This window comes from Hipposideros armiger, unplaced genomic scaffold, assembly GCF_001890085.2.
Source record: "Hipposideros armiger isolate ML-2016 unplaced genomic scaffold, ASM189008v1 scaffold_549, whole genome shotgun sequence".
NCBI classification, from domain to species: Eukaryota; Metazoa; Chordata; class Mammalia; order Chiroptera; family Hipposideridae; genus Hipposideros; species Hipposideros armiger.
Window position 1 is genome coordinate 1,286,463 of NW_017731899.1, and position 11,052 is coordinate 1,297,514.

General features: G+C 45.9%; 1 protein-coding gene across 1 annotated transcript in view; it reads right to left on the reverse strand.

Moving 5' to 3' along the window:
• Nucleotides 1-11,052, reverse strand: part of LOC109396921 (deleted in malignant brain tumors 1 protein) — a 147,298-nt gene that overhangs the window by 130,383 nt on the left and 5,863 nt on the right. The window contains exons 7-13 of the mRNA XM_019669164.1: nt 10,917-11,046; nt 10,086-10,115; nt 9,474-9,503; nt 6,476-6,508; nt 4,793-4,943; nt 3,178-3,386; nt 2,108-2,292 (exon numbers count right to left, since the gene is read on the reverse strand). Of these exons, the coding sequence (XP_019524709.1) occupies nt 2,108-2,292; nt 3,178-3,386; nt 4,793-4,943; nt 6,476-6,508; nt 9,474-9,503; nt 10,086-10,115; nt 10,917-11,046 (768 nt within the window). The remainder of the gene's footprint in view (nt 1-2,107; nt 2,293-3,177; nt 3,387-4,792; nt 4,944-6,475; nt 6,509-9,473; nt 9,504-10,085; nt 10,116-10,916; nt 11,047-11,052) is intronic.

Consider the following 11,052-nt stretch of genomic DNA (forward strand, 5'->3'; position numbering starts at 1 on the left):
ATTCAGTCGCACCAGCCAACAATTGTCAGACCTCCCCTAAATGGGGACCTGGAATCCTGGCTCTGCAATTCATGATCATGTGGCCTTGGGCAAGTGACTTAACTTTGTAAGCCTCCATTTCCTTATGATTGAATGGGAATAAAAGTTGTCTGGAGAATTTTGAAAGCCATGTAGAACTCTTAGTTCAGTGCCTGGCATACAGATTAGCTGGTAATAATCGGATTAGAAAGGCTCCACGTCAGGACCACTGGGAGTTGCAAAGATGAATAAAACACATGAGTAAGCCAAGACACACAGCTTGGTAGGGGTACAGGTGGGTATTTAAATCAGTGGAGGATAAGAATGTATCAGGTGCCACCCACAACCACCCAGGGTTGACATGCTCCTTTGGCGACTCCTAATAGAGGTAAAGGAATGTTGATGGGGGCAGCTCAGATGTCAGAATCTCCAGGTGGCACATTTGGAATCAGGAGGGGTGACCACCTTTGGTGGACTGACTCCCACCGACTAAATTCATGACAAACCAGATTTCACACAATTAATTTACAGAGCAAGAGTCAAAAGCCAGGTTGACTAGAATATTTGCAAGATGTGACTAATATGAACATTCCTCTGCGTGTAAGTCTCTGTGACCCACTCAGTCCCTCTCAGAAGGAGAGCTGATTGCAGTCTCTGAGGCCCAGCGCCCACCCAGGGCTGACAGGCCAATCCAGTTGACTAAATGAATGTCTCCTTCTTGTCTCACTGTTTCTCATGTGTTAAAGAATAAGGAATGACCTTGCCAGGTAAGGACCAGATTGATCAGAGCACCTAGCACAGTTTGTCATATGGTGAATGACAAACTGAGGCCTCAGAACATATGTGTCACACATTGTACATATTTGAGCACTTCACGTTGTATATTTACTGCAGTTCTAAGCCAAATAAAAGTATGTGCATTATGTCTGGTCCCTGAGATAAAAATCTTAAAATGATTACTGAGGTGTCAGTAAAAAATTCAGAACTTAGAATGGATACCTTAAAAAAACATTACATAAAGCTAAATGCAACCATTCTAAGTGTACCATTCAGTGAGGTGTGACAGTAATCACCAACACAGTAAGATACAGAACACTTCCCCTAACCCAAACTGCTCCGTCCGGCCCCTTCACGGGCAATCCCCTCCAACCAGGTCGACTTTAAATCATGCCTTTATTCTCCATTTCTAAATTTTAAAGTACTGGAATCACAGAGTAGGTAGTCTTGTGTGCCTGGCTTCTTTCACGCAGCATAATGCTTTTGAGATTCTCAGTCTGGCATCAGCCCTACCACTTGTGGCTGAGTGGCCTTGGGCAAAAGGCTTGACCCCTCAATGCCCAGGTTCCCTATTTTTAAAGTGGGATGACAACGAGAGAATACTTGCTGGGGATTTGGGGAGTATGACACTGACTAATCCCCGTGTCTGCCACTCATAGGGTGAGCAATGTCCCAATTTGCTCAGGACTGAGGAGTTTCCTGGGACATGGGACTTTTCCATGCTAAAATGTGCCAAGTCCCAGGCAAACCAAGACAGCTGGGCACCCTGGTGACAGCTAAAAAAATGGTAGCTGCCAAGGTCAATGGACTGTGAAGTTATTGAAGTATAAGCTAAGGGTCCCCTGTGTGCATAGGTTCTGCCAAGGCCTGGCAACGTATTGGCACAGCCCTGAGTTTTTGGTAAGATGTCGAAAAATAAGATATGTCTGAATTCTTTCACTTAATGAGACACCTGCCCCTCTCACCCACCCTGACCCCAAACTGTTTAAGCTCCAGGTTCTATAAAACCTGGAGCTGCCCCCCGGGAGCAGCTACTATTATGGCTGACGTGAGTGGCAGCCTGCCAGGCACCATCCGTGCTGGCCAGTGCTGGAAAAACTGCCTGCTGACCTACCCTTCTCCTCCTTCCTTCTATTTGGAAGTGGCTGCACTTACATCATGACACCAATGAACAGATTTATGTCTTCACCCCATTACATTCTGGTTATGCCATAATCATGTCTCGTGGGTCCCCAGAATTCAAGAAGCACAGTGCACGGAAGTGTAGGAAAGCTTGCTCAGCAGGCGGTAGAGTGGGAAGCCCCAGGCTTACCTTTTGGGTGGTACCGCAGCCTGAGTAGGGAATTGTGAAGGTCACCTGGCTTGACGTTATCTGGGGCTTACACTGGTAGGTTTCGTTCCATGTGGGAATGGCAAGGTCCCAAGCAGAATAGCCCAGGGATTGGAGGTAACTCCTGCTCACGTTGGCTTGCATTTGATTCTGCAGACACAGCAGTTCTGGTGGCCAAGGGCAGATAATGCAGTCAGTCGGTGCCCCCAAACCCCAGCAAGTTCCTCTAGGAGCTCCTGCCATATACAGGTGCAGGAATGAAGATGGCTGGCAAAGATGGTCCACAGCAGGATATGCCTTACCACAGCCCTGAGGTGCCCTATGACCCAAGTCAGTCTCATCCTCATGAGAACCCTATGAGGACACAGGGACTTGGGGTCCTCCAGATGAAGAAATGGAGGTGGGATGTGAAATGAGTGAGATGTTTTGCCAAGTGACCATTTATCCATACAGGAAAGCAATGCTCCAGTTGAAGTGTGGAGATGTTGTGAAATAAGGTCCTTTAGCTCTGGTGCAGGTCAATGCTTAAAATCCTGACTGACAAAGAGAGCTTGGACATCACCTTGCCCAGTCCCTGGCCAATCTGTAAAGTATTCCATTTAACAGCTGGAATCGTGGCCATTAGCCTCTGCTAGGAGTGGCTAAGTGACCAGCTCAGTCCATCTTCGGATAAGCAGCCACAGGTCTCAGGACATGGTCATAGTGTCCCACACTCTGGGATGGTCACAAGGCCTCAAGCCAGGTGGTCACCTCTGCCCTTGGCACTGGCACCTCACTGTATGTTGAAAGCATCACTTTACACCTTCTACTTAGTCTCTGCTGGCTTCAGTAAGGCCAATATACTGCCCATCAGCCAGTTCTGGCCCTTGACCTCATTTCTGGGCCGCCAGAGTCCCAAGACCCACTGCCCTTGGTCCCTTTCAGCACCAGATCAAGGCTTGGTGACCTGGCAAAGCTGACCTAGTTCCTTGTTCCACAGCCACAGAACAGTTGAGCAGTAGAAGGCTCTGAGATGCCCCCACCCCTAACGAGCCCTCTTGAGGGGGACTTACTGGTGCTGTCATTGGAAGGACTAGAGTAGTATTCAGCCTGGAACCCTCTCCTTGTGATGCTGCCATCACTGACAAAACGAACGGACATGAAGTTGGATGACGAAGTGAAGGATCTATTTGCCACATCACAAACCCGGGCAAGGAGAGGGGAACTGTGGTAGGGACCGTCGAATACTTCTATGTAATCGTAGTTACAGCCTCCTTCTAGCCTGTGGAGACAGGACACAAAGTTTTGGCTTCACTTTTCACCAGGATTTGATGCACGTCAGGTTTCAGTGTGGGGATCACACCTCTGTGCTAGAAACTTGTACAATATTAGTAACTGAAAGTAGTAGATTTTCTTAAATCGAGCAGGGATTCTTCTTTTTTGACCTCCATCCATGGGTCTTAGCTCTCCCTTTTTGAGTCACACATATGACACCTATGACCCCTCTACTAATAGCTCTTTGCATCATGAAAGAAAGGGGTCACATCCTGTCCTTGACTTTTTATTCAGTCAAAAAGATCCCAGTTTTCCCTAGAATAAAATAAATATTCATGAATTCATAGTGATAGAAATAAATAAATAATAGAAAAGTCAAATAATCTCTCGGAAGCTCATGTTTCTTATTTACAAACGTGAAACAGCACTATCCGTGCACACTGAAGAGAGCTGCTGTGAGGCTCAAGTGAAATAACATATGAAAAGGCTTTCGAAAATGTCACAATGGTGGTGGCCATTGTTATTCAGGTGCTTGCTGAAGAACCAGTCCTGGTCAACCTGCCTCCATAGGATTTCATGAGCTTTAAGTAGAGTCCCCCAAATCCAAAAGGAATTGTAATGATGAGGAGATTAAAATATTACTATATCTTTGGCATAAACCCAAATGAATTTCCAAGGCAGAGGCCCCCAAGTCCACTGCAAATCGGAAATCGAAAGAGAAAACCATTTTATAGAGTAATGGCTGTTGGAGAAGAAGTTATGGTACCTCCTTTCCAGGACACTAGAAAATACTGGTGCCTCTGCGTGGTCACCCCCACTCCTTGGACCAATCATATATTAATGGGGCTTGCATGATGTTTTCTCTGTTTAAAACAATGAGTTCCTCTCTTCACTGGAAGATGACAGACAACCTAACTTCTACTTCAGTGGTTTCTCCATCTCTACCTGAGCCCCAGAAGTTAACCCCCAAAAAGTGGGAGAGGAGAGAAAAAGGATCAGAAAAACTGGTGTGTTTGCTCAGAGGATTCTCTGTGTTATTATTACTCTTCACAAAAATCTCTCCCATTGGGTAACACTTTCTAAGTATTTTCATATATTTCTCTCTTCTGACTTTCCCAGGAGCCGGTGAGAGGAGGGAAGCAGGTATTTTATTTTCCTCTTATGACTGAGGCTCAGGAAAGTTAAGTGATTTCCTGTGGCCACACAGCAAACTAGTGACAAACTGAGATTTTAAACCAGGGCCCTTGTCCTGACCCCACCTGCATGGGCTGCCTCTGTGGCAGGTCAAAAATTGAACCCATAAGAAAAAATGTCAACGGTAAACATCTCTCCCATATTACTAGGTACTGTTTATTCCCTTCTAAACTGACTGTGAGGCCCCCCACATGCTCTGTTCTGCATCCACACACTTACTGGACATTTCTGAAGACAAGTGTTACACGGTCATTGTTCTGGACTTCAATGTCCCACACACATCTGGCGTTGTTTGGATAGTTCCCAGGATAGAATGGGCTGGAAAAGCGCCCTGATGACTGGGACAGGAGGCCTCCACAGGCATAATTTGCTGTTGGGACAAAATGGAAATGCTGATGACCCCCAGAGCACATAGCACATCACCTGGGAGAGATTTTTAAACAATTCCCAAGATAAAAATCCACCAGGAGGTGGACTAGACCTGGGCTGTCCACTGAGGGTCTGTAGGATGCCCTTCCAGGGCGGCTATTCTTAGGGAAGCCACCTTCTCATCATTCTCATAATCCCTCCCCAGTGTCACTGTCACTGAGGGGAAGGAAAAGGGGATTTTTCATTTTTCAGGGAGATCAGAACTTAATGGTTGGGCTGCTGACAATGTGGGTAGGAGCTATTGGCATAGAGAAAAGATAATGATCACTTTCCTAGCACCCCTGACACAATTGTTGAGTGCTTGCTTTCTCTGTGCCAGTCATGTGCCAACCCTGGGTTCACAGTGAGATGCTGGTTATTGGCCTTGCCCTCAGGGAGCTCACAGCCTGCAGGAGAGGACGGAAAAGAGTGACTCCCAACACAGTGGGGTGATGGGAGCCAAAAGCTTTGGCTCCAGGCCCAGACTGAGTAAATGACCCCGCTTCTCCTGGGAGCCTCAGCGTAAGTGTCACTTCATCAAGAACTTCCCCAACCCCTGGATCAAGTCAAGTCTCTGCTGATGTGGCCTCTGTACACACTGATCTTTCCCTGTAAAGCACCTGTCACAACTCTAGTTATGTCATTAATTCTGTATTAAATATTTAATATTGCAGGGAGGAGGTCAGTTTCTCTTCTCAGCTTCCTTATTTTGTGATTTTACAACCATTCTTGATAGCAATGTGGCCATATACACAGTAAAGATCTTAAAATACTTAACATATCATAAGATTAGTATTTATTAAGTACATTCTAGGTACGAGGTATGATGTTAATTTTAGTCCAGTAAATCTATTTCTGTTCTGAGGGGGAAAAAAGGAGGAGGTATGCAAAGATTTATTTATAAAAACATTCTTCATCACAGGATCATTTATAATAATGAAGAAATATAAATAACTGAAATGTCCAGCAATAGGGAACTAATCAATTTGTGGGCACAGCTGTACAATGAAATACAATACAGGTATTTAAAATGATGGTAAGAGCAATTTTTTAAGAGCAACTGATGGAAAGCTATTGAACGGTATCTATATCATCAGGTAAAATTTGCATGTAAAAACATGATGATTTGTGAAATTACCCAATTATTATCTCCCTTCTTCTTCCCAAAGCTTTGAAGATACTGCAAGAAATAAAAGGCTTTAAGTCTATTCATGAAGTATCACTTATCCTATTTACTTAAAAGAAGGGGAAGGAGGTCTCCTTAGTTAAAACAAGTCACCTAGCTAACAGAAGCAATATGAAGGCTGCATGCGTGAAAGCTAATTGTTGGCTGTGTGTGTGCGGGCAGGGTGCAGGGTGTGCTGGGGCCAGCTTGAAGAGGTGGCGTGTGGGCTTGAAAAGCTGTACACTTGTAGGCATCCACACCATGGACAGCGAAGCCTAGGGATAAGAAACCCATGCCCTATGTGTCACATGAAAAGTCCTGATACTTACCCTCAGGGGTTGTAGATGATGTGTACCACCAATCTGGGAAGAAAATAAAGCGATTTTAGGATTTTACTGGATAATGTTTTAATTCCATGGTCATTAGCTTGATAGAGAAAGTTAAATCCTTTTCCTTCTTGCAGGATTTGCTCCAATTTACACTGTGAATGGCCCAGAAGAGGCAGATAAGTAGCACTTCCCAACATGTTGAGCACCAAATATTTTTATGATGACACAGAGAACATTTTGGGGGTTGCGTTTCTTGATGTGAAGGAATTCTTTACCAGGGAAACATTTGTAGGGCTTTTACTTGGCCATATTTCTAAAATGGCCACAATTCTCCAAGGGTCGGCTTGGAGAGTTCTTTACATCTGAAATGACCAGAGGACTAAAACCTCTTCCACCACAGGACTTGACTGAAGCCTGTTCATCATTCTTTCCCCTCCGGGGGCTGTTTTATGGAGCCCTTGGGTGTGGGCTGAACTATGTGTCTTCTCTGAATTGTCCCCCACATAGTCCAGCAATTCATTCCTGAGCCCAGCCTTGGGGTGAAGGGGCGAAGAGGGGGAGTCATCAGCCGGCATCCACAGTGACCCGAGCCTCAGAAATTAACCCCAAAAACGAGGGCGAGGAGAGAAAAGGGCTCAGAAGACTTGGTGTGCTTGTTCCTAGGATTTTTTGTGTTATTATTACTCTTAACAAAATCCCCCCCACCATTGGGAAAAATTTTCTAAGTATTTTCATATATTTCTCTCTTCTGACTTTCCCAGGAACCAGTGAGGGGAGGATCAACTGGAATCAACCTGGAGACCTACAGGGGGAATCCACCCGATACAGCTTCCCAGCCCCCCACCAAGGAGCAGCCCTGGGATCTGGGGTTTGGAAACTCCAACTTGAACTGACTTACCGGGGCCATAGGGGCCCCACCCCACTAGGCCTGAGGCTTATCATGAAAGCTTCTATTCCACTGAGCTCCTCCTCATGTCACTTTTAAACCCGAAGCTTGCCCTGCGTCTTAAACAAACCACGGACACACTGAATATCATGACGGTGGGCAGGAGTAACTGTCACTGACACTTAGCTGTACATACTGTGGGTGGCAGAAAAGAAGAGAAATGGCAGCATTAGTGAGGCCTCCCTGCAGGAAGGAGGCACCAGAGACATTTGCCAGAGACACCATGGACTAGGCTTCGTGGTCTCAATCTCACCCGAATGGTGTCCTTGCTAGTCTGCGAGCTGGACCCTCTGGCCCTCAGGCTTAGCATCTATATAATGAGGGCCCTGTTCTCCAGAGAATATATACACATGGCCAACATGCACATGAAAAGCTGCCCAACATCATTAGTCATTCAGGAAATGCAAATCAAAACCACAATGGAATACCATCTCACACCTACTAGGACGATCATAATGAAAAAGTCACATCATGACAAGTGTTGGTGAGGATGGAGAGAAATCAGATCCCTCTACACTGCTGGTGGCAACTTATAATGGTGTGGGCCCTATGGTCAACCATTCAGTGTTTCCACAATAAATTAAATGTAGAATTATCATGTGACCCAGCAATTCCACTCCCAGGTCTATACCCAAAAGAATTGGAAACAGGTGTTCAAAGAAAAACAATTGTACACAAATGTTTGTAGTAGTGCTATTCACAATAGCCAAAAGATAGAAACAACCCAAATGTCCATCAGTAGATGAATGGATAAATACAATGTGGTCTATCCATACAATAAAATATCCCTCAGCCATAAAACAGGAGTCCTAATACATGCTACAACGTGGATGAACCTTGAAGCTTATGCAAAGTGAAATGAGCCAGTCACAAAAAGCCACTATTGTTTGATTCCATTAAAATGAAATATCCAAAATAGGCAAATCTATGGAGACAGAGGGTAAATTCATGATTACCAGGGAAAGGGGACTAAGGTGTGACTGGTTAATGGATATGGGGTTTCCATTAATGGGTATGAAAAATTGTGGAACTAGACAGTGGTGATGGTTGTACAAGCCTGTGACTGTACGACAACCACTGGAGTGTACACTTAAAACAATACATTTTAAGGTTGGGAGAAGTCCAGAGCCTTGAAAGGACAGATGAGCAGAAAATGTTTGGCAGTTTTCCGCAGTCCTGGCACACTGAATCCAACATCCTGGCTTGACTCCAGGGCCATAGCCACGATAAGCTGTGACACAATGAGCTGTGGGCTGACACCCCAGGGGGAGACAAGGCTCTGAGCCTCTGATGGGGGGTGCGGGGCTGGAGAAGCACCAGCCAGCATCCAGCAGAGAGTATTTGAGGACAGCAAGCTCCAACTGGGAGTGCTTTCTGTGTGTCTCAAACCTCCCGCCTGTTTTTGTTGTAACAGAAACCCTCCTTTCTATGAAAAAGACAACAACCAAAACCAGTTCCCATGAGGTCCAAGTAGGGCCTAGTGTCACATCGTCTTGATTTCCCCCAGCAAATAAGAATGTGGACATAAGACCCTGACTAGGCCATTAGAACATGTGGCCATGGTTCAGGAGAAGCCACCTATTGACAAGCAAGCTGCTTAGTTTTCCTAGGGCTTGTCAGCAACAAATACTGTGACAAACAGTCTTCTCCTGGTGGAATGTAGACTTGGGGCTGGAACTACCCCCATGTGCGGAAAGCAAGCTGATGGTGAAGCCCACACACATAAGAAAGTGGAGGTAAGCAAAGTGCAGGGGGACAGACAGTCTTTGAACTTCTGGGTCCAGCTGTACCTGAAGCACGACCTACCACAGACTGTCCTAAATTTGGGAACGTTTGAGTTGGGTTGCTGTCACTTGCAAACAAAAACGTCCTGACAAATGTGTCCCAAAACTGGTAGGGGAAGGGGATGCATAATTCTGGTGGAGAGAGGGAACCATCCACCTTGGATGAGGTGATGAGCGTGGGGGTTTAACCCGAGATTCTAGAACTTCACCCAGGTGTGTTGGCTACTGTGCAATGCTGGTGCTTTGGCCAGATCCAAATGATGCTTACCATAGTAAGGAGTTGTTGTGTACCACCAATCTGGAGAGAAAACAGAGCAGGTTTAGAAAGTAGGTTCAAGGCTGGGTGTAGGGATCTATGACTGGGGTCAGGGACAGTGGGGTCTGAGAAGCCCTGCGGGCGGGGGGAGAAACAGGCCTTTTCTGAGAGTTTGCAATGAACCAAAATCATGCACTTGAATGTCCACAATGGCAATGAGGCTTACAATCTTCAAGAGGGATTACAGTGCTCTCCTGACAGAGTGTTCTTTGGCAAAAGCACCCCTGAAGCCCTGCCTGTAGTGCATGGCATGAGAAACTCTCTTTTGGGTGATATGTAGTATTTGGCCCAGACAAAGCTTTCAGGAGACATGATCTCAGGACAGAGCCTCCTCTGCTACCAGAAGTGGTGGGAAGGCACTGTGTGGTCAGAATGTTGTAATCCCACTGAGCCAGGCCGGAGGATCAATGTGTTAAAGGCTCAACTGGAAATGTCTAAATGCCTTAGAGTGATTAGGGGAGGTACTGGGAGGCACGAATTTCCCCTCCAGGAGCTATTGGTGGGGGGCTGTTGAGATGAGTATGGAGAGAGGAGACAGCCAGGAGTCAGAGGTGCTCGACTTACCTGGTGTGGTTGTGTGCTGGGGCCAGGCAGCTGTGTGAGAGAGAAGGTCCTATCAGACACATTGCACAGAAGGTGGCACAACGAGACGCAAAGGTGGAAGAAACTGAGCAGGTAAGACACTCAGTCAATGCTTGTCCTATGCCATGGAGAGTGGGATGTTTGCCATCCAACCCTTGGAAAGATATTCCTCATCAAAGTCCAGTAAGACTCCATCCGTTATTCCCACCATCATGGTGATGAGCTCTGTGTGTACACGTCATGACCAAGTTGACCCAAGACCAATTTTCTACCGTACAACTTTAAGCATTTCACTGAGGCAGAGAGAAGTCTAGCCTCAGGTCAAAATAGTATGGGTGACTTTCAATCCCGACCTTAGGAAATAACAAAGCTTTGCCTGGCAAGCCTCTTAGGGGTTCTTGGGTTCGCACAGCAGACCTGGAGCAAAGAAAGTGCATGAGTTCTCAGGAGAGAGTTACATGCAAGGACAGAGGACACCAAAGCTTAGGCCAGTGATGTGAATATCTCAGCAATTCTAAGCTATGACACTGCACTCAGAGACACAGTTATGGCATTTCTCATGCCTCTGACTGCATGACCAGTAGTGAGGAAAGTATACATTGCGAACTACAGATGAGTCTTTGCCCAATTAACCATCTAAACATGACACTAGGATTGAAAGTAGTACTGATATTAGGGGAGAACTAATAAAACATAAAAAAAACCCAGGAATGTAAAAAGACTTTAAGGAAAAAAAAACTTTAAGAAAGATAAACTTGCTAAACAAAAAAAAACCTTATATGAAAGAAAAAAACAAACATCTTTGAGGCCCACCTGAGCAGATGACACCGGCATCCTCCCCGTGGTTACAGTTGTGCGAGTTCCAGCCTCTGTGCGGGCAGCTCCACAGGTGGGACTCATGCCCCGAGCAGCTCACGTCATCCAGGACAATCGGCCCTGAGCCCTGCCC